The sequence below is a fragment of the Chaetodon trifascialis genome, chromosome 11 (assembly GCF_039877785.1).
Source record: "Chaetodon trifascialis isolate fChaTrf1 chromosome 11, fChaTrf1.hap1, whole genome shotgun sequence".
In the NCBI taxonomy this organism is placed as follows: domain Eukaryota; kingdom Metazoa; phylum Chordata; class Actinopteri; order Chaetodontiformes; family Chaetodontidae; genus Chaetodon; species Chaetodon trifascialis.
Window position 1 is genome coordinate 7,020,445 of NC_092066.1, and position 23,903 is coordinate 7,044,347.

The window sequence follows — 23,903 nt, forward strand, 5'->3', positions numbered from 1 at the left end:
TTCATGTTGGCTCTGCAGTTGTGTGTGGGTGTGCATGGGCGTGAGAGGAGAATACTTTTAGCAGCTGAGATCTTCCCTCAAAAAACACGTTGCAGAAAGGTCCCTTCTTACAATCTCTCCCCGCCTCCCACTCTCCCTTATTCTCAGTCTCTGTCTTAGCAGCATAACCCTTATTACCCTCCTAATTGGATCATGCAACGCTCTTTTGAGTCATCCGAGCAGGCCCGGTGACCCACAATCCCTCAGTCTTGTTCTACCTCATCGTGCAGTTATCGCCCCTAGCTGACAAGCAGGTCGCTGATAGCGTATCAGTCCCACAGGAAATAAAATGGACTGAGAAGATCTTTATCTAAAAACAGGCAAGTCATAAATACATCTTCCCGTGAAGAAGATAAAGCATCAAATAATGTTATTCTTTGGGGCGAGACGAATTTGGGGCACTTACTCTTAAAGACAAAAAGCAGCCATTGGTCTTTTCAAATAAAATATAATGGCATCTGCTTATCAGTATTCCTGCCAGTGATCTTCACTCCTCAAAGTGCCAGTCTGTGTTGAATGGACTGCAATACCGGAGAGATAAGCGAGTAATGTTGCAGATAGCACCGCGCTCACCTTTAGATAAATTTGCGTGTAGAGTGTCGGATGATTGCTGATTATCGAACTGCTTTACAGTTGATCTGAATCTCATCCACACTTAACCTCATTGTTCCTGGAGCAGAGGTGAGCGGAATGTCAATTAGAGTGTGTCTTGTGCTCTCTGGCTCCGTTTCAGCTCTCTCTCTCTCTCTCTCTCTCTCTTTGCCACTCACTCACACACACTTTCAAGGATACATACTGCATGTGCACACACAAGCAAACACAACCCCTCTATCCCTCTCACAAACAAACGCAAACACATCAAGAGCTCCTCTTTCTCCTCCATGAACACGCTCACACAAACATCCAGACTCAGTGGATGTCCATGGTACAGAGCAGACGCAGGCCCATGAAAAATGCATGTCCCTTTGCGTATTTCGTAAGAAACACTCATCGGGATTCCATCCCCATCTCAGCTGCAAAACCACACAGGAATATCAATTACACTGGCAATTTGGGTGGCAGTGTAGGCAGGAATGGCGATGAACGAGAATATGGGATCCGCGGTGTCATCTTAATGAGAGGGTCACTGTCTCCTGCAGCTCCAGGGCCAACATTGCTTGCGCAGATTATAAAATACATGTTGGCGTAAATGTGATAGAATTGCCATTGAGTACGGTGGTGGAATCATGATGGGGTGGCAAAGCAGCAAGGCACAGGAAAAACAAATAACCTTTCGAGGCAAAGTGGACTAACAGCCGACCTGGGAGACGCTTTAGGGTTTGTAATCGTGAGAGTGGGACTTTTACAGCGAGCTGCTTCATAACTAACAAGTGTTCTAGGATTTCACTTTTCCTCTGAATATTTTATTCGGAACTAAATATTAAAACACTGCCTTTTTGACATTTCAATGGCTCAACTTTTCTTCCTCTAACTACAGAGTGTAGCTTATTTGTCCGTTTTCTTGTACAAAACTCAATTTTTTTCACCACCATTCTGATCAATTCTAATCAAATTTTTATCAGTTAGCTTGCTGTAGAGTTACCTACTCCTCACATAGTACAGAGAGATGATACAATCCAAAAGGAGCCAACAGGAAACTCAGTGTAACACAGTCTGCAGTCTAACACAAGAAGTAATTAAATCTTGCTCTAAACAACTTGTCAGCAAATTGTGAAAAATTTATTTTCTGGCCAGGCTGTCGGGTATAATTACTGCTTTTGTTTTGTTTGTATATAACATATTTGAATGTTAAAAAAATAAATGAACATATCCAAAATTGACAACTTATTTGCATAATAAGAAAAGGGATTGTAAGATAAGGGCTTTTGGGCTCATTGCTATTTGTATTATTAAGGAAACTCAGGAAATGTCATCCGTCTTAGTCTTAGTCTTTAACATCCAAGAGTTGCACAAAACAGTTTTTATTCCCTGATTGCAATGCCCACTTACACGTGTGCATCTACTGTATTTGTTTTTTTTATATAGGAGAATCCTTATATGTGCAACAACGAATGTGACGCCACCACTGAGGAGCTGGCTCATCCTCCAGAGCTGATGTTTGACTTTGAGGGTCGCAACCCCACAACTTTTTGGCAGTCCACCTCATGGAAGAAATACCCAAAGCCCCTGCAGGTTAACATCACGCTGTCATGGAACAAAACCATCGAGCTGACTGACGACATCATACTGACCTTTGAGTCAGGCAGACCGGAGCAGATGGTCCTGGAGAAGTCACTTGACTACGGCCGGACCTGGACCCCGTACCAGTTCTATGCCACCGACTGCCTGGACGCCTTCACCATGGAACCCAAGACAGTCAGCGACCTCACCCAGCGCACCCTGCTGGATATCATCTGCACTGAGGACTACTCTCGAGGCTACGTGTGGAAGAACGACAAGACGGTACGTTTTGAGATAAAGGACCGCTTTGCCCTCTTTGCCGGACCTCGGCTACACAACATGGCCTCGCTGTACGGTCAGCTGGATACCACCAAGAACCTGAGGGACTTCTTCACCATCACTGATCTGAGGATTAGGCTGCTGAAGCCAGCCACCGGAGCCACCATGGTGGATGAGAATAACCTGTCCAGGTACTTCTACGCCATCTCTGACATCAAGGTGCAGGGCAGGTAAGACACATTTCTATTTCTTACTGGTTTTTGCTTTGAGTTTAATCCAAACTTTCTTTAAGCTGCCTTTAAAGCACCTTCAGTTTTTTAGACTGTGTTTTGAAGAGTCTGAAACTGGCATGCTGCTGGCTTCAAGTTTAAAAGAGTTTTCTGGCAAATAAAAGTTATGTTTCCAGTCAGTGTTTCCCACACATATACTGGAATTTATAAAAAAAAGGATTGTGGGGTGAGATGTGCGCACTGAACCCAGTCATTGACTATCAATGCCATATCAAAATATCAATGTTCACAAGGTACCCTCCAGCATCTGTATGAGACGTCTGCAGAAAGCCTTGCTAATACTTGGTTAACATTGTGAAACGGCCACAGTTTGGTTAAGATTCTGCACCAGAACTACTCGGTTAAGTGTAGAAAAAGATCATGGTTTGGGTTAAAATAAGTACATTACATAAGTGACCAAACTTACAGGAGTTACGTAAGTTAACTTACATAAGTCAAGATTGTTTTTTTGGTTTCACAAAGGACACAAACCCCAGTTTCCTGGGTGAAAGTCCTGTGTTTTGCCCATCCCAAACCTCCTCCATATGTGGACTTTTCCACTCTTTGTACTACGTCACCTTGCTCTGAGCATCTATTATTGCCATGTCAGACTGCTGATTACCAGAGGCTAAAGGGTACCTTGCGCGTCTGCGTGACGTGCTGTGGGGAGTGATAAAACATTGGTAATTGACAACCTGGGAGCGAAAATGATCCGGGACACTTCACACATGGCAAACACATGGTTTTCAAGAGACAGCTAAGGTTTAGGTTGTTTGCCAATGGGTTATTATTTTTTGGTCAACACGACATTCTGTAAAATGTCACTCAGAGTCATTTCATTTACATTTGAGACATCGCCCTGTTAATCATCTTTTCATTTAATGCTAAATTAAGAATTACTTTGTGAAGTCTGTTTAAACATGAACTCTAATGAATAATCATCCTGATGTTTGATAATGATGATTGAGGTATCGCTGAAATGATGGTTAACAGGTACATGTGAATTAGTGGTACGTGCTCTATAAACAGCCGCAGGCACTCTGATGCTGCTGCAGAACCTCACGGACGCAGCAGTTGGTTAAACTGCACTTTTTCTTCTTTGTCATTCTTCTCATTGACAGGTCTAATGAGTGGTGGAGGAGGCAGAGTATCAGTATGAAAAAATATGTTTGAGGCTGTTTCAATATCCGTTTATTGATAATTGTAGGAGTAGAAATGAGGCTCCTACATGTGCACCAATTTCCATAATGATTGAAATTTAAACACAACAGTGCATACGTGCGACCTTATAAAACAGACGGAAAGAACATGTCTGAGTATTTCTATCTTTGTGGAGAGTCTCAACTAAAAGAGTTTCATAGATTCAGCCTCAGGAATGAGGAACTCAATACTCCTCAAATCCCTGCAATCCTCAGCACTTGATAAATCCAGATCAATATGTACTGCATGGAGTTTTGGATGGTTTGATACAGTTTATGGCATTATGATTATCACAAACCATCAGGTGACAGGGGGTGGCCAGCCATGTGCTTTTGAGAGCCAACGGAAAGACTAATTAGCACTGCTTCAAGGTGAGAGGAAGCACTGATCAGTGCGATCCCTGCTGAGGTGATCAGTTGAGATGAAAAACAACGTATAGTGGCTTCTTCAAGGTACATGCTTGCCCACCCCTGGAAACCAACCTTCTGTCTTCTGTGAAAAATACCTACGAATATTTTGTGTTTAAGTTGGCTCTAATGGTCCACAATCAAACACATCTGATATCCTATTTCCACAAAGAGCCATCAAAAACATGGTTGGTTATGACTTAAAAAGCACCATCCACTGACCAGCAAAGTTAACGTCTGCAGTCCAAACATGAGCAGAAGTCTATGCTTGTATTTTGCTAAGGAGGATTCCTAATTAAGTGACATTATGTTGCTGATTACAACAGGTCAAATTTTAAAAATGCAAAGGAAAGATGCTTCATTTAGTCTTGCACAATGTGGCTGCTCAGTGTTTACAAGCACAATGTTTAGGTGGCCTAGAATAAGTTCAACCCAGTCCAAAATTCTGTTCCTAAAATAAATCTGAATCAGGAAAAAAAGTGGCAGTCTGAGCAGATACTGAACTCTAGTCTCCTAAATTACTTATTATAACCCTAACTTGACAAGGACAGAGGGCTGAGATTGCCTCCTGCGAGCCGTGGCGAGGAGAAGAGTTTTAATGCGTGTCTCTCTTAATTTTTTATTGCAGACACACATCTAGACTCCACGGATATCTCATAATCCCATAATATGATAGCACGATCATTGGGTCAGGTCGCACATAGAGTTGAACTTACTTTGGTTAAAGCTTTTGCTTTTGAATGTTGTTGTCAGTTCAGTTCAACAGTAAAACACCTTTCCTTTCCATGAAAATTAATGTTTTTACATCCGTTTCATATTGTAATTAATTAACTTTTCCACCTACGGATAATCACATCCAAATGGCAAGCATGCATTTCCCACTGACGTGTACACTGGTGTCCTGAATCCTCCTTCTCTGCTCTGTCCATCAGTCCAACTACCTTAATGTGTCATCCTCCAGCATCAACCTCATTTTAGTGATAGATAAAAAGTCACCTTCTAGCTCAGCCAAAAAGGTTGTGAGCCAAATTACATATAATATGTGTAATAACTGTTTTTTAGTCCAAATGAAACGAGTTAAATTTATGATTAATGTTCACACAATAGAGGAGACAAAGAGGACAGAGGCCCCAAGACAGCAGAGGAAAGCCAGAAAGGATACGTGGGCAATAGGCTGTGTCTACACATAGGCATACAGGTATGTTAGCATTAGCTATAGAAACAGACAGGCTCACTGGTGAGGCACTTGAGACTGAAGATAAAGGTGATTTCATGTTTTATTGCTCAGTATATAATGATTTAAGGGCAGCTCTTTTTAATAAAATGTGTTATTCTGATCAGCTCTTCTGCGTGAATATTTCAAAACGTGAAAACTATTTTAGGCAGGGAACCTTTTGTGTGGCTGATTTTACTTGTAGAAATTTATTTTCTCCTCAGTCAAAAAAAAAGGCATTTTCAATGTTGTGTAGAAAGCTATACTCATGTTATAGATAAAAGACAATAACTGTGATAAGTTGAAAGCACGTGATATATAACTTTAGTTTCATTAAAGCTGCATTAACCAATTCTTGGCCACTGCAGAACAAACTGTAAACATGGCATGGACAAATTATCAGCTTATATGTTAAGTCCCTATTCTGTTCTTTATTCTGTAGCAGCATTAGCATTCATTTAGAGTCGTGTTTCTGCACATCTGTATAATGTAAGTCCAATTTTCACTTTCTTCTTTCTTCTGTCATGTGGTGCTGAGCAAGTGGTGTGCGGTGGCTTTATCCTACATTATCACTAGAAACACGGATGATGACAGCATGCGTTCACAGGCAGGAAAACCAAAACAACACTCCAAAAATGCCTTACAAATGTCTGCAGAGCTCGAGGGACTGCAGAGTTGGGTGATAATTATCTGTGAGTTCGTCACTATAAACAGTCCCCTTCACGTTACAGATACTCATTTGATTCATTGCTAAGGTAAAATATATTGATCAGTGTAGCTTTAAAGAGAGACACTTTTTTACCTGTTTGAATTTAGATGCTCCTCCATCTCCACTTAAGGTAAAAGGTCAAGGTTCACTACTTTTCCAATCTTAAAAGTACATTTTTTGTAAAATTAAGAAGACTTTGGCTGCATGTGCCGTTAACACAGCTTGCAATGCTCCAGTGTGTAATATTTCCATCAGTGAGTCATCGGAATGCCTCTGTGATTTTCAGGGAATGGAAACATTGTCGTTTCATGACGCATGGAAATGGCCCACATGATGGTCGTAAAGCCTCTACAGCTGCTCTCCAAATGGGACCTGTGTTGCTTGCTGCAGTTGGTTTATATGAGGATAACTAGGTTGGTAATGACCCATTAGATGGGCCCTGGGTGAATTGAAACAGTTAGTCTCTAATTAGAATTCAGTCGACTTCAATGGCAGATTAGAACCATTAGCACGTTGGCTAATTGGTAGGAGACTAATCTTGTAATTAAGAGCATTTGCAGCTGATTAAATGGTAATCACTGGAGACACATCAGTGAAACGTGGAGACATTCAGAATTGCCAGGCTGTGGTTCCAAATTTAGCTTTGCCCTGTTTAATAATGAGTAGATATACGGTTTAATCTACAAGGTTTCCTTTTCGTGCAGGCTGCAGATCTTGCCTTAAATAACTCACATTCTCGCAGCTCTCTAGTATTTTTCACTCATCTTTGACTGCTGTTTGCGATATCTGAACAAATCAGTCAGCGAACATGAGCTGTCATAACGTGCGCAAAATGTGACAACGCTTCATGATGTTTGATGTCTCTGATCATGCCACAAAAAGTTTTTCATAATGGTGGCATGTGATATTCCCAGTGCAGCCCTACCAGAGAGAAATACATGTTGTGCTGCAGTCAGACACACTCTTCCAATATTCACACTCATACTGTAAACATGAATTGATGAGTTCTAAATTGCAACGCCTGCTACCCAGCACAGAATAGCATCTCCTACAGATATCTTATTTTGCCATTCATTACAAAGAGTAGCAAAAGGTTGGAAGGGGGGGAAATAAGTTATTTTGCCCAATTTTCCATCCTGCCCCTGGGCATCAAATTCAATTTTCCACCAGAAGTTTGCAGTGAGAAAGAAAAGAAAATAAACATACGATTTCTGTCCAGAGGTGGATCAGTAACTCACTTGAAAGAGGGTGATGGAGGCGGGTGGGGAGAGACTGATTAGAGTTCCCACCAGCCTCAGCAGCCTTCTGGCTACAACCAAATGTGAAAGCCTTATCACAGAATGGCCATCCTGTCCAAGAATTCCCAGAATACTCCACAAATGCTGATAAACTTTCACTCATACACAGCTGAATATTTGCAGTGTCAGGTAACCTGCGGATATGTTCATGAATGTCAGAGGTCTGAATGGATGGACACTGGCACGCTTTAGAAACGTCAAATTATGTTTCCACAATGAGCTGGGCCTCATTTTACGCTTACATTTCAGAAAAGATTTGCAAAGATGAAACGATATGATGACAATTAGTCACAAATGAATAAGTGATTTAATTTGGGGTGAATGTGGAAAGAGGAAAAATCAATAATGAAACAACTCTCAAAATCTAACTATTGGGACCACATTTTATGAAAAGAAGAAGAATCGCTTTAACATAGGCTGCAAGTTGTCGCTTTTAAATACTTCCAGATACAAAAGAGGTGCATGGCAGAAAACCTTCAGCAGTTTAAAACATCAGCAGTAGACGATATACCAGTTTGACCACCAGCGTCTAAAGAGTTATGCTCATAATGGATGATTCTGCACCTCATGATTTATGTCCAATGCCAAAGTTTAGTACCAATGAAGGAAGTCGTGAGCTCTTTACGGAGTCAGGGGAAAACTCAGTGTGGAGATCAGGGTGGTGGATGAGCATGTAGTAATTCTGATTTTAATACAGGGGACTGGACTCTTTGTACCGTCAACACCTGCCAGTAATGTTTGCCTTTTTATTAACTGCAACCACAGTCTTTCCTTAACTTTAAGCGAGTGTATTACCTGCCTGAAGTTTCATTTGTACTTCCATTTTAAGGTGTAACGGCGTACAGTACATCATCGGCTATGCTGCAGCTGATGTGCACCTCCTCGAAATGTAATTACATTTCACATGGGCACCACGAGAACCATGATTGGCCAGCTTGGACCATTTGTGTTTTCTCCTACAGGTTCCTGTTGTCAGTAGAGATCAGAGTGGAAATAACGTGAACATTTTGGAAAACTTATCGTCTCCTTTTAAGTAACGCGCATGAAGCAAAGCAGCGTAAATATACTGATAGATCACATGTGTTACACCTGTCTAGTGTTGCGTCTTAGCAGGAGAAATCTGACCCTGGACTATGAAAACTTTTCTGTAGGCGTCTGTAAAATCAAGCAACCAGATGGCTAAAAAAAAAAAAAAAAAAAAACTTTACTTGCTGTCATGACCACTTAAAGTAATGTGACGAATACGCACAAAACTACACATGTGTTGGAGTAAATAAACCAACATCATCAATATGGTTCATTTGTGGTTTTACACAAGTTGGGCATACACATCTCGAACAATTGAGGTTCATTATCTGCAGGCTTTTGGAAGTCATTACCAGAAGAAATCCCAAACCTAAGTACCCAAGGCAGGCTGAAGCAAAGCATGCATACCAATAAAAGGAAGATCCTGGGAAGCTTCAGATACATGGCAGCATAAAAGAACCAGAGCAGATTTCTCTTCAATAATCTAGGAATTGTTACAACGAGCAAGTTTATAAAACTGGTTTTACAAGGCTCAGACTCACTGTGCTCTGACAATGCTGAGATTGTACAGTACAATTATGTTGTATAATAGAAAGTGATGGGAAGGTGGATTATTTTTTCCACCTCTTTTGAGTAGAGAGTCAGAGTGTGTGGCGGGGCCAGCCATGCTATTGATTTCTAATGTTATTCCACATCAATGGAAAACAAAAACCTTGAACTGTGCAGGCTGTCCCACCTTTCACGTCTCCCTCTCCATCGTTCCTCACTTATTGATCAGATGTCTGCTCGTTAATTAAGACATGACCGCTACCAGCCGGCTGCACGGTCAGAGCTGCACATCTACAGGGCTGCAGCAGGGCCTGGGAATGAGAGGCAGCTAATCCATAAGTGCTAATGTGCTATTTCTCTCATCCCCCATGTCATTCTCTATTTTTCCCTAACCTTTTCTCTTTCTTTTTCTTACCTCACTGTTTCCTTCTTGTTTTCCTTATTACCTAGTACACTGTGCAGAAAGTAACCAATAAAAAAACAGCAAGGCCACAGGTGTTATCTTACAGAAATGCAATACAAAAATGAGTTGTTAGAAAAACGATCCACACATTATAACTCTTAAACACAGGGGGCATTGGAGACTGATCACTTTATGGTGGTTATTGGCATACAGTTGATGTAATTTCAAATGCTAACTGAAGATAAATTCACTTTGAATACATGTGACCAAAAAATGTGAGGAATTTAACCCCCCAATTGCTCTGTGAATGCATTTGTTTTCCATGCAAGAGTAATTCAGTGTCCATTCAGTCCAGTTACATTAAGGGCTCTCTATCCACTCAGCAGACCTGCTGTCTAAAATCACTTAGGGGTGCCTATTCCATGTAAATGTACTCTGCAATAATGACAATTTGCATTACATTCTATAAACAATATGACCAACTGACATGAAGCATCAGGCATAACAGTCTTCTGATGGGGATTTCCAGATGTGTTGCACCAGCTATCCGTAAATCCATTCAGTTTGTGTGTAAAGTCCTTCCTATGCTACTACTGTCTCGCTAGTTTTGATTGCACTGCATGATTGAAACTTATGAAATGTCTTAGCTTGCAAAGACTTTAGCAAAGCATGAGATGACATCCAAAAAGCAGTCAACAGTGTAAACAGCTAAGACGTTAGCATCACAAGCTGTAACGTGCCAAAACATTTGTTTTAATATACATTATACAGAGAAATATGTGTGTTAGTGTTACTAGTAATGATGCGGTTTGAGGAATGATGCTATTTGGCCGTTCAGTCTTAAATTAGTGGCATAACATTTTGTAAATTTGAGGCTTTGAGTTAAAATCTAATGTCTCTTTTTGTATCTTTATTCAACATTTCCATGAAGTGTGCAATCAGATATGTTTTCTATATTCCATAGTCTAAATGGTCATACAGCAAGATAACATTAGCTTTGTCACTTGGTTCAGTTAGCTATATGCCAGCTACACCCGGCACTTACTGAGCATAAATATTTATTAACAGCTAATCTCTAGATGAGAAGTAGCTTCTATGTGCAAGCTGTTTAAACTTAATGATGCATAAATCTCCAGTTTGCACTTACTGTTAGTTATGACGAGGCCAAATTTCAGATTAGCTGGTGCAGCTGGCTCCAGGATTAGCCTACCACCTGCAAAGACACATGTTGATTTTTCTCATGGACTCATTTAATTTCCTGGTTGTCTGATCTTTTATTTATTTATAACAATGTGCCATTTTTTGAGGTTTGAAAACTGAAAGTTAATGTTAACATGTCTGCAGGCTTGTTGAAATTAAAAAAAGGCGTGTTTTAGTCCCCACTGACTTTCTATGCTGACAAATGTGAAACAAAAGCAAATTTCAAAGACAGAAAAACATATTTTATCTTGAACGTTCCCTCTGAGGTATACATGAGAGTTATTCAAAGACAATTTTGATACAAAAGAATGATAGTTTTAGATAAGATATGAAACATTTTACTGTTATTATATACTCCCCAATGTTACCCCCGAGCCATAGACAAACTCTGAATCTCCCTCTCCCGGTGGGAATCCTGAACTCATGAAAGTACCGCATCACACACTTCAAATGTATCTTGCACTTAAAAAGAGTCTAAATTTGTAACTCCTCCACAGTGCATACACATGACGGGCATCACACCCCGCTGAACCACATACAGAAGATCTAAACCCCGAGGATATCTCCAGACTGTGCTCCCCAGTGGCCGCATATAGAAATTCAAGAAAAAGCAGTGTAATGATATTACACCATATCATCGACTGTGTAATATGCCTCATTTAAAGTACTGACATTTGAATATCCTTCTACCCTGAGCTGCCTGCATGTGTCTCTCTGCATCTAAAGCTTGTAGGTTCATAAGGCAGGACACAATGCGTCAGGAGGAAGTAAATCAATACTCCTTTGGAGTGCGTGAGTAAAGGATGTTGTTGTGTAGCTCAATGGAATTTGTTGTTGATTTTTAGTTCAGTGGGTGGAAAAGATTTCATAATTTCTGACTGTTGCAGAGTACACTGTGCAAAACGGACACATTTTGTGGTTGTTTCTCAGAGAAAGGTGCAGGCAGGCATGCGTTAGAGAGATTGAGAAGTCATTATTCCAGCAGTGTGCCATCACCTCGTTTTGTACAGTGTTACCACATCGCTCTCATTCACTGCTATCAGTGTCTGATTGCTGTGCTCAATTTTCATTTATTACCCAAAACCGTAGCATCCTTTGTGAGTCCCGAATGCTGGCCACTTTTGTTTAGCTAATGCACAGCAGGGTGATTTGTGCAAATTTGTATATTACTGTAGGTTGTTGCTCTCTAAAAAGGCAGAGAGGTAATTGGTTGATGTTTCAACTACTACAAAGACTGCAGAGCATCCAGAGTCACACAGTGTGTAAACAGCTTTGTAGCTGGGTTCTTAATCCTGCCCATGTTTTTATATGTTTTCCGCCTTCAGTGCATTCACATTCAAACATTTTTTTAACCCAAACTCACCCTCATCTTTGAGCAATTACCGTTTCTCTCCCCTTTGCTGTTTGCTGCCTCAGATGGATGCCTTTTCCTTTCATGTTTGTTGAGGATCGTGTCCGTGTGGCCGTGTTAATCCACTATTTGCATCTTATATCATGCCCAGGCAGTTAGCAGTACACACTAGAAAGTTAAGAAGTGCAGCACAATAAGGGCTTTTCGTGATCTTCCACCTTTATTGACATCTATAGGTGATGGAAAGACACACCAGACTGTAACTGAAGTTCCACATTTCAGACATCTGTAAATAGCTAACAAGCAAGGCAGCAGTAATGGCAATGTGGCTGTTTTAACAGGGTAGATTTTAAATAAAATATCGAAATTTTAGACTCAGTCTCAAAAAGGATTAAATATGATGACCTCTGAAATAGCTTTCAGAGCATCATTTACCAAGATAAGATTAACAGAAAATAAAAATTGCACTGTTGAATGAATAAAGAAAATGTGAAAGAATTAAAATAATGCAATCCTTTTGGTGGCTAGTCCAAAGGTTTGTCGTGGGGCGATGTGGCGTTGAAGATATTCTTCATGAACTAAGCATTTCTAAATACGACTGCAGCCCTGCTAATAGGAGCAGAGATCCAACAGAATTGTTTACTGAAGGGTATCGTACATTGTCCATTATTTAGCAGTTGAAACATGGCGAGTTGAGATAAATTTGTATGGCTGAAAGCCAAAGTAAACACTGAGCCGAGCCTATCGAACACAGGACATGGTCATTTTTTTAGCAGCGGACTGGAATCTTCCTTGTCGTCCCTTTAAATGGCTACATTGCGGTCTTGCCCTTCACACAACCACACGAGCCAACACACACCGCACACACAAGCTCCCTGGCTCTTATCCAATTTCTCACATACAGTACACACACGTGCGCATACACACACACACACACACACATGCTTCCAATCCTCCAAGCCTGTGCCCTGTGAACCATGACAGCTGTAGCCAGCTTGATTGACAGAGTTTGAAAGTCAGGTTCAAGTGCAGGTTCACACGACCCCCAGCGTTACTGCGCTACCACCGTAAGGTTCTCACCAGCTCTGCCAACGCCTGCTCGCTTATCTTCCACCAGATGCCTGTCACATGCTGCGATGTTTTCTGCCAGTCATCTCCCAGTCTCCAGCGTTTAATTAGTGCTCATTACGGCCCAGGCTTTCTTTGTAAATAATATATGGAGAGCAAGCGCATCAACATAAGCTGCCTCTGGAGGGACAGCCGCCATGAATAGTGAAACCATCAACATGTCCTTTTTGCTACACTTATTATACGATCAAGCTATACTAGTAGTGGAACAGACAAGGTTCTTGTGGCTTCATGAGTTCGAATGGTGTGTATGTGTGTGGAGTAATGCAGCGGCTAAGCTTTTTTTTCTCATCAGAATGAAATATTAACACTACTTTCCCGAAAACAGATTTTACCTATATTTGTACTTTCATCCTTTATACTGCAGTAGGTGAGTGCATGCAGGAAGCGGCACTTGCATGCTTCCATGCCCTCACACACAGAGCACACAGAGCATGCAGCCGGCTTCTGATTTCCATGTTAATATGTCTTTCCCATCGCTGATTTTTTTCACGCCTTCCCCCTTGTCTCAGCGGTTTACATCACATGAATGAGACGGCCCTCCACCATGAGGGCCGAGGTGGGATGAGGGGGGCTAGGCATTACCATACTGTATGCTTACATCAATGTGCAACTTCAATAATAGGCCCTGTCATTGAAACAAATCACAGTCTTTCAGTGGCAGTGGCCCAAGCCACGCAAATTCAAATTTCATTTCGCCTTGGCAGAAAATTGAAGCAGGGGGAATTAACTTGTGATCCCTTCCTAATATTTCTCCAACAATTTGGGGAGCCCTGGCGGGGCTACTTTATATTTCAATGGGGGACGCAAACAATTTGCTTGAGATGTATTACATTACACCCCGAAGAATGACAAAATTGGCCACAGCACAGAGCGACGAAAACAAGCCTAATCGGACTCTTCAATTTCACGGTGACACAGCCTGGTGTAATGAGGTGACTCTGTGACTCCCCTCCTCTCCTCGTGAAAAAGTTCAATGCCATTCGAAATGTGAAAGGAGGAAGTCAATGTAAAATAACGCTGTCAAACTCATTATGTTGGCTGGATTCGCCTCGCTCCTGCTCAAATTACTTTTGTTGACGTTGCAGACTTTTGTCTTCTCTTTCCCTGAAACTACAGCATGTGTTATGGAGGAAATCTGGAGCTCATCTTTTTTTTACCTTGGATGGATACTGTACTTATTTCACTGCTATGAAGCTAAAATTCAAACCACACTAGGTTGCACATAAACATCTTTATGGCCATTTCCATAAACATTCAACTGCACTGACTCCATATATATTGTTAGATCACATTATGCAAGCTATATGGTTTATTTGAATATGTATGATACAACCTTGACTATGTTTTCCCACACAAAAGCATCCAGTTTATTTGTATGGCGGCATTCAACAGGATTGCAGGAATTTAGAAATACTAAATACCAAAACATTCATATTTCATTTATTCAGTTATTTTCTGTATAGATATAGCCCAGCAAGTATTAAAAAAGCAAAAACAGAAGGGTCATGATAAAAAATATACAGGATATAGAATAAAAAGTCAGCTATGTTTATGTACATTATGTACAGATAACAAAAATACTAAATGTCATAAAATTATTATTGCCAGTATTCTCATGAGAAAACTGCCAATGTTGTATGTCGTATTGCACTTGAAGAATTGTCCTTTCTGGTGGGAAAATACTGGTATTCTTTATTGTGGGTCTAAATTTTAGACTGACAAGGCAATTCAAAGTGATTTACATAAGACATAACAAATGCAGACAAGAAAAAAATAAAGTACAATAAAAGCTAAATTGAATTTGAATAAACAGACTCAACAGGAAAATAACAATTAGGAACACAGTCGCAGTATAATGCGAGATAAAGAGTGAACAGTCCCAATTTTTAATTTAACAAAAGGTAAACAAAGATTTTAGGACTTCTTTCCCTGAAGGTCTGAGAGGTCTGGACGGTTTGTAATATAGCAGCAGATCAGAAATGTATTTTTGCCCCAAACAAGTCTGCGCTTTATAAACCAGTTTCAGCTTTTTAAAATGAATTCTTCTCACAGGAAGTCAGTCAGATATCTGAGAACTGGAGTGATGTGGTCTTTGTGAGCTACAGTGATATTTTAGAAAGGCCTGTATAGACACGATTACAGCCAAAGTAACCATGATTTAACTCTTGGTAATTCTGAGGTGAAGCTGATAGTCGGATGCAGTATTAAAATTTTTGGTATTAAGATTTTTGGTTTGGTTTGCGGTCTTGAGCATAAGAGATTCAAGCTAATCTTTTCTTCTTTTTTTTTTACACCAGATGTTGCTTCTATAGCATCTTTGTTTACCTGTAGCAAATTTTGTGATATCACAGTATACGGAGCTGAAGAAACAGGCTCCCACAATGAGTAAACATAATGGAAACAGGACCAACTTCTTGATTTTTAAATGAAATTCTCCCATTTTGCTCCCTTAGTGGCTCACATGTCCCACAGCGTTCCTTCCTCTAATATAAAAGACATCAAGCAGCCTCTCTTTCCCTGTGAGGCGCTGGCAGGTTATTCTGATTTGTCCAGGTAACACATTGACATTCATCTAAAACTTTCAGCAAGGCCAAAGTTTCACTCAACAGCCTTGATCTCTCCATATCTGTCAGATCTATCACGAGTCAGTATATGTGAAGCTCTCCAAGTGTCTTGTTGAGGAAAGTTTCAGGAAACCTCAGTATGTATTTATACAGCATGGAGGCGCATTACAAGTTCTGACCATGGGCGACTTATGTGAGGGAACAGGTGAGATACAGAGCTGAGGGAGGGTGGTTTGCTCAGTCAGTCTTATCAGCCAGAGTGGCAGTCATGGGTTAAATCTCTAATGGAAAAAGAAAGAAAAGAGACTCTCCATTCTAAAAAAAAAAAAAATGTATTTTTAAAAATTCTCAACAGGAAATGTCTGCATAAACGTTTGCAGGTTTGAGGCAATGGTCTAAGGAGACATCACTTTTTTTTTTTTTTAGAAAACATTTTGTAGGCTGCCACTGTTTTTCCAAAGGTAGATAACATGCATTTAATTCTCCTTATCTTCTTAGCTGTGAGAAATAATGCACAGACAAACATTGTACCGACCAGCCCTTCATCTGTGTATAAACTGGCCCCCTGAGCCCAGGATTTATACCACACCACAGGTGCAAGCAATCAGGTCAATCACATCATTGGCTCAGTAAAGAGAAAAAGAAAGTTGAACCACAGGAACTGACATGAAACAGACACGTATATTATTGTGTGACATTATTAGTAGCAGTACACTTTACGTCATAAACACTGGTGTGGTGATCTGCAGGCTGGTGCTCATGCTTTTTGTCTTTAACGCCAGTGGTGTGCACACATGTATTAAATAGGATACACACAAACACAGGTGTTTTCAGTTAGTTGATTAGAGCTCAGCTCAGGCCGAAGGAATTCACCAGACTCAATCCAGCAATAGAGTTTTCTACAGCAGCCATTTTGACTTGTCATCACAGGAAAAGAACAGGTGGTACTAATTACATTATCCCAGTATGCCATGACCGTGGACAAGTTTCCATCCAGACGCAACCCAAATTTTACCAAGTTTCCAGACAATCTGCAAAAGATTTCCATCAACTGCTGTGTGACTTCTGCGATATCTTGACTTTTTTCCCAGTGAAAACACATAAAAACAGGCAAATGGAAACTTGGGGGGCACAGCTAAATGAAATTCAGCCTTTATTAAGTGTTTATTTACACCTGTGATCGAGGGACTCACTGAGGTATTCACTTGTATATTAAAGACATACTGTAGACAAGGCTATCCACATTTATTTTGAGCCTCAGCCTTACTTTTAATATTTGTGTTTGTTACACGACCTTTTTCCATGAACTGAGAGAAGTAGAAAACAGGTCAGTTTTAGCCCCACCTCCTACTTACTTTACGCTGTTTGCAAGATTCGTTATCAGCTCAATTTATGTGAATTATTAACGTTAAAATATCCTCTGCTCCCGGCAGCCTTTTGAGTGGATAGACTGTTAAACCAAACTCCATTTGAAAAGCAAGTAAAGATTATAATTACGGCATAATTAAGCTCTTCTGTGATTGGCTTCGATCTACAGGCACAATCATTCACTCAGGAACATCATTCACTAACCTGTGATGAGGTGTTTGCCACAGATGTTCACATATCGACTAACTAGGTCTCCCAGTTTACCATTTCATCCTCTCTGCAGCTGCCCTGAAGCCACAGATCTCTTCTTTCACTGCAATTTGCTCTTTTTTTGTCAGCAAAATGCGATGCAGGAGCTTTTAGGCTAGTTTTTTCAACTTGGTTCAGGCACATGCGCTTTCAACCAAAAAGGGGGCGTGATTGTTCTCACCACAGGAAAGTGAAGTACTCTCACATGATGAATAAATAAGGTTTTCAAAGTCAAATATCTCCCTATATTTTCCATGCTTCAGGCATCATTCAAATAATGATGCCTCTGCTGAATGGCCTTGATTAACAGGACATCACATACCTTAAGTGTTAATTCTGTTCATTCTTTATCTGCTAGACTTTCTTAAGCAAACATTTCTCTCAATGCATAGGTCGACACCGAGCAATTTGTCTGCAAGGTAATGCAACAAATGGTAGTTATGTCACACTCTTTAGTCTTCCACAAGTACCTCTATGCTTCACAGTGACAAAGATCAACACACTTTGGCAGAAATACAGTTTATTCAATAAAAGTTGAAGGTTTGATTACTGTAAATGTGGCCAAGACCAGGGACATTCATTTACAGTTGTTTATCCTAAGCAGAACCGACACTTTATGAAATCAGTGGCTTGAATGTAATTTTTCCTGGAAATTCAACTTGACAAAAAAATAAGATAAAAACGAAAGCTTCGCCGTCAGCTCAGGCTCTTATTTAACGAGTTCTGTGCTCGTCTCTTGTCTTGAATCAGAGATGCTAGAAGCTGTCACAGGGAAGAAAAGCTGTGTTAGACATGGCGGGCCTATCACCACAGTGCCAAACAGCCAGGAAAAACCAAGGTTAGGCAGCAGCCTGAGGAGAGGACACAGGGCAGCGTCTGCTCCAGAATACCAACAGAAACCAGACCCTCACCTCACCTTACGTTACTGAGGAGATTTGTTCTTTGTTGCATTTAACATGATAATTTATTTAGTAAGAATAAAGAGCAGAAACTGCATCACATTATGTGCTAGAGGCAGCATAAATGTCTTCTTTTTTCAATGTGACAATTCAACAAAGTAATGTACAACAAAGTTCATGACAACATTCATTATTAGATGAAGCCTCAAGCGTATCCTGTTGAATGGAAAAGTATTGGTTTGTTCAAATAAATGGTATACACTGTGTATTTTCTTTCTTAGAACGAATTTCATTCAGCAGGTAGTTCTGATTTTATTTGCCCAGTGTTTGAGATGTCGGCTGGTATTTCTTTCTCCACTCCAGATCAAAGAAAGGGGAAATCATTTGTGGTGTTCACAGCAATCGAAAACTTCAGTTATAAAATACAACAGAGGAAACATCCTGGTTACTCTGAGCGATTCAGGAAATAGTCCCAATAATGACCATTGACTGCAGTCATCTGGTTTTTAATGGAGTTTTCAATCCGATCCTTCCAGTGTTCTGGGGGGGGGAGGCAGGAATCTCAAACAGATACCTCAAAACCTGAACACAAAAGTAGAAATGTCATCATAGTTAGATACCACTTAAGGAGAGAGCATATGCTTTTTTGTCATTTTGATGAACTGACCCTTTAAGTGACCCTAGTATGACCTCTTTTACCCCTGTTCTGCACACACAAACACAGCCATACACCTGAACAACAACAGACGCAAACTTCAAAGAGCACTCTGACGCCCACCTGAAGAAATGCAGTCAATGGGAAGGACAGAGATGCTGGATGATTTCCACTGTCTCCTGAGGGAGGGTCACTTGTTTGGATAATGGATAATACCAATTGCTATTGGGCTGCTCGTGGGATAAAAGGTCATTAAAACTTTATTAAATGTGTCTTTGTAATGGTGCAGGTTCAAAAAAGCTGGACATACAGGGGATCGCTTCCCTCTTGTGACCCAAAGCGGGGACAGAAAAGCTCTCTGATTTCAATATGACAATGCCACCGGCAAAAGCATCACATCCCAGAGCTCCCCTGAGTCCACATCCTGTACTCTATCAGCGTGCTACCCGCACCGGATGGGCCTGATGATCCAAATTTTGCTGGTTTTTAATTAAGTGGAAGGTCAAATCTCATCGCTCGTTACTTCAGGGAGCTGCTGCTGTCTGCATGGCAGAAGAGCTACACCCAGTCATTAATTTTATGGAGCAGGGACTTTAATTGATTAAAAAGTTAAGGACTATGGGGAATGCGTGGTAAGAGGCACCAGCATTCAGTTGCTGTGAATGTGTGCTGGTATTCAGTGGCATCCATTATGGCTGCTAATATTGTGAGACAGCACGTATCCTGAGGAAAGATGGTGATGTTCTTGTACAGATAGACTTACGAAGTCGTTTTCAACTTCAGTGTTGCTGCAGCTGTGGAAATCCATGTAACTGCAAATGACTTTTGCTTTTCTCTGGCTTGGACTGTAAAGGTTTGCATGCTCACGTAAGACTTTAGAGGTTTGTGCACTTTGAATCATTAAAAATACTGAAAAACCTTTCGCAAAATGTGGATTCTGGTGTTATGAATGGCTTTTGCTATTTTGGACACTTTTGTCATGAAGTTCCTCGCAAATATTTCAGTATTACTGCCAAATACAAATATAAGGGGTTTTTGTTTGCTTCTTTCATGCTTTAAAAATGGCTTCAACCCAAATCACCTTTAGTTTTTACATTACAACTGTGTGTCACAGTGTGTTAGAAATACATGCATATAGAGCTTACAGATGTTAAATAGTGGAGTTAAAATAAACTGTGGCCCGTGTGTGGATGTTACCAAACATCCACATTACTTAGGTCCTTATTCACTGGCTTTTAAGTGCTGCTTATCAGCTACACAGAAGAGGCTACAGTTTCCCTTGTTTCCCGCAGTTATCTATCATTAATGTGAGATGTCACAGTAAGGCCAGGAAGTCAATTAGAATGGATGTATTTCTGACTGCCGCTGTCATTTCTCTGGCTCATATTCCCTGACGATTGCAGGCAATAGATACCCGGCTCCTCGGTCTCAAATGGGAGAAATCTTCCCTCGGAAGCACTCTGTAAAAACAAACATAGTCATGAAGTGAAACCCTCAGCCGCCCAAACCCCTGTGGACGGGTAGAGTGTCAGATCCACTCGATGGTCTCGCCTCCCAAACTGTTTCTGTATCAACCCCCAACCTCTCAATAAGCCGAGGTCACCAGCTGTAACCTTTTAGAAGTAAAATCAAATATGAGAAATTATATTTGGAATACATGTGGTATATGAAACTGTAATATCGCAGTGTGACAACAAACACAGCTGTTTTGCCTACGACAGAGCTCTTCACTTGGAGTAAACAACACTCGCCCTACAATAAAGGAGCTTATATGCTGAGAACATTGAATGTACTCTTGGATTTCTTAGCAGTTGTGGGTTGAGCACTGAAAATCTTTGCTCATGTAAAAGTACAATTAAAAAATTTCAATTTGGCAAACCTACTCAGGTAAAAGTACTTGGTCAATAAAGTACTCAAAGTATTTGTGTTTAGTATTGTTTAGTGTGTGTGGGTCAGAGATCCTCACAGGTCACACATAAAGCCCAGCAGGACTGTTTCATCCACCCATACTTGCTCTCTCCCCATGCTTCTCAAAAATGACTGTTTCCTGAATAAATAAGAGACGGTAGCCCGCTGAGTGAAAGCCAGGATCAGTTTCACCAGCAACTTTCTCTTTAATAAATTTACCATCAAGCACCGCTATGAAACAAATAGCAACCAATGTGAATTACAGAAAATGAGAGGATTCTGTTAAAATATCAGAATCAGTCATCATCTCACTTAGATGTTTATACAGTGTGAAGCTATCGTTGGTTCTGCATGGATGAAATCTGCTTTTAATGTGGCATTAATGGAAAGTGACAGTATTTCTGCCAGCGTGTTAAAGGGCAAAGCTTTCCAACACGGCCACCTGTGGCATATTGTGCAGTTACTGGATTTGAGTTACTTTGGTAGAACAACCAAACCTCCCAATTTTGCATTTAACCAGCTCATCATGTGGCATAAAGGCATGTCTCAGCAAGGGAGACTGTTTAAAGCGCTCCTGCGTAGCCTCGTGCTCAGCTAATGTAGCGAAATGAATACTAGATAACAGACTAGTTTTAACGAAGGTCTTAATGGCGAATGTAGCAAAGTTAAAAGCAAATTACTGGGCTAAAAAAAAACACAGTTGAAAACACAAGCACACTTGTTCCATGTGGTCAGAACAGGGGTGGATTTGGTGGAGTGTTGAAAGCCGTCGGGCCTCCTCTCCTCTCCTGTCAGGAGCATCTGTCAGCTCTGCCACAGTTCTGTCTAATAAACCAGCTCCGTCGACCGGTAGGGTTTCCTGCCTGAAGGCTCCCTTGCCAAATAACACAGTAACTTTGAAGGAAAAGAAAAAAGACAATTCTCAAGCTATGCCGCTTCTCTTTATGCTATCATCTCTCTATCAGATCCTCGTTTTGTGCTCAATTAGTGAATCTTACTGAGTGCCTTTCATTTAGCTCTCAGAGTGGCAAAAGTGACCTTATTCTCGTCGCTGTTCTCTCCGCAGGGGCAGCAACAAATGAGGCCTTGTTTTTTTAAAGGGGAGCATAATGAAGCTTTGTGGAGGCCTGATCCAAGTCAGATAACCCACCAGGATTTCAATTTACCCCTGTCAAAAAAAATTTGAAAAGCACAAATAAACGCTGCAGCAAGGGCAGACTTTGTGTATTCCCTCCAGAGGGTATTGATTCAATGGGTGCAGAATGATGCCTATTCACACGTCCCTCTTTTGTTGTTATCTTAATGTCTCAGGTGCAAGTGCAACCTGCATGCCAACAGCTGTGTGTTTGACAAGGGGAAGCTGGGCTGTGAGTGTGAACACAACACCACAGGGTCAGACTGCAGCCGCTGCAAGAAGCACTACCACGGAAGAGCCTGGAGTGTGGGCTCCTACCTCCCTATACCCAAAGGAACGGCAAATATATGTAAGTATATCAGTACTTTTAACGTTCGGTCGATATAGGCTAGCCATGCAGCTAACTTGGTGGTTGTAGATACTCACCATTTCCAGTCTGGCTACTATAGACAGTGGTATCTGATGTAAGTTGCATTAAAGAAACATCATACCTTTTAGTCTTGAACAAGTTTTGCTCTTTGCCCAAAGACAGAAAGGAAAGTCAATTTCTGTTGTCATCTCCATGAATTTGACCACTGGGCCGTTTGTGTTTATTTGCCCCAAACAGCCAATTTACCAACTGCAGAGATGTTCATTGTAAGCTAGCTAGCAACAGCTGCGCTGATCATGTCTGCTGGAGTGTGTCTTTGTGTGTGTCTTTGCATCAATTTGCAACATCCTGAGTGAATTTGCATCTAGTCTTTCTATTGACTTTGTCAACAATGGCACCCGCTTCACATTCTGGTGGATGGCAGAGGTTTCAAAAGGTGTAACATTGACACAAGAGTGTGCAGATTGCATCCCGAAATCACCCAACAATCAATGATGATTCCTGCCAACGTTGTACGCAAAAATTGTTTGGGCTTCATAAGCTGAACGAGGTAGTTTTATTATTAACTCAAGGTTTGCTTATGAGCTTATTCAGGAGCTTTCAACCCCACTCATGGTCTTCATCCGCAAATGAAGATTGCTCATTTGTCATCAATTCACTCTACATGGGGGACATATAGAGCTCTCTTAAAGACTTGTAAGCAGACCTCGAGCTAAGATTATTTGGTCAAACAGTCCAAACGTCACTTACACTTAAACCACTGGGGTCGCCAATCGGAAAACATGATAACAGTCATTTTCAGAACAGTCTGTATGGGTCATTTTGGAAGGCAGTGTTAACAAATGACCTGTGTTGTTACTTAGATATGGGCACTTAGAGCGTATATACAGTTGATATGTCAGGGTATGATTCATTCATTCAATACAAACATAAACAGCACTTCTTCCACTACTTTAACACTGAATTTAGTATTTCCACCTCCAGTGCACCAGTGCAGACTAACGCTGGATATTTTTCTGCCTGTTCACGTGGTAACTGTGAGGCAGAAGGTGCTCTTTTGCATTATCCCCATTATAATCTTGGACGGGAGTTGAGTCACATTTATCAAATCCCATGCCTGAGGCAGGGGGCTCATTGCCTCAATAAATCTAATACAGCCACTCAGGGAGGTGGCGGTGGACGGCCAGGCGAGGCCAGATGGTGGAAGATCTAACCCTCTGGTCCTCCGCTCACACTGATTCAGCCTTTACAGTCAGAAACGCTCGTGGCAGCAGTCTGCTGGGATTGACAGCAGGTTTTTCAGATGCTCAGTTTGATTGTCTGACTTGAATTCTCAGACATGCTGCTCTGATTAGATTTGTACACAGATATGATATTGCTATTGATCCACTGATTTGGCTCATTCATGCAGTAGCAGTGCTTTTTCTTGCTCTTCTTTGGGCTATTTGTTGATGATGACTTGGTGGAGTTCACAGTCATTTGTATTAGTATGTGTCTTACGAGTAGTTGTGAATGCACACG

The 23,903-nt window shown here is 40.9% G+C and overlaps 1 protein-coding gene across 3 annotated transcripts in view; it reads left to right on the forward strand.

Annotated features, from left to right (window-relative positions):
- The window catches only part of LOC139338634 (netrin-G1-like), a 62,542-nt gene that overhangs the window by 28,182 nt on the left and 10,457 nt on the right, over positions 1-23,903 (forward strand). For all 3 annotated transcript variants that reach the window (XM_070973832.1, XM_070973831.1, XM_070973833.1), the window contains exons 3-4: positions 2,065-2,708; positions 22,189-22,361. In XM_070973832.1, the coding sequence (XP_070829933.1) occupies positions 2,065-2,708; positions 22,189-22,361 (817 nt within the window). The remainder of the gene's footprint in view (positions 1-2,064; positions 2,709-22,188; positions 22,362-23,903) is intronic.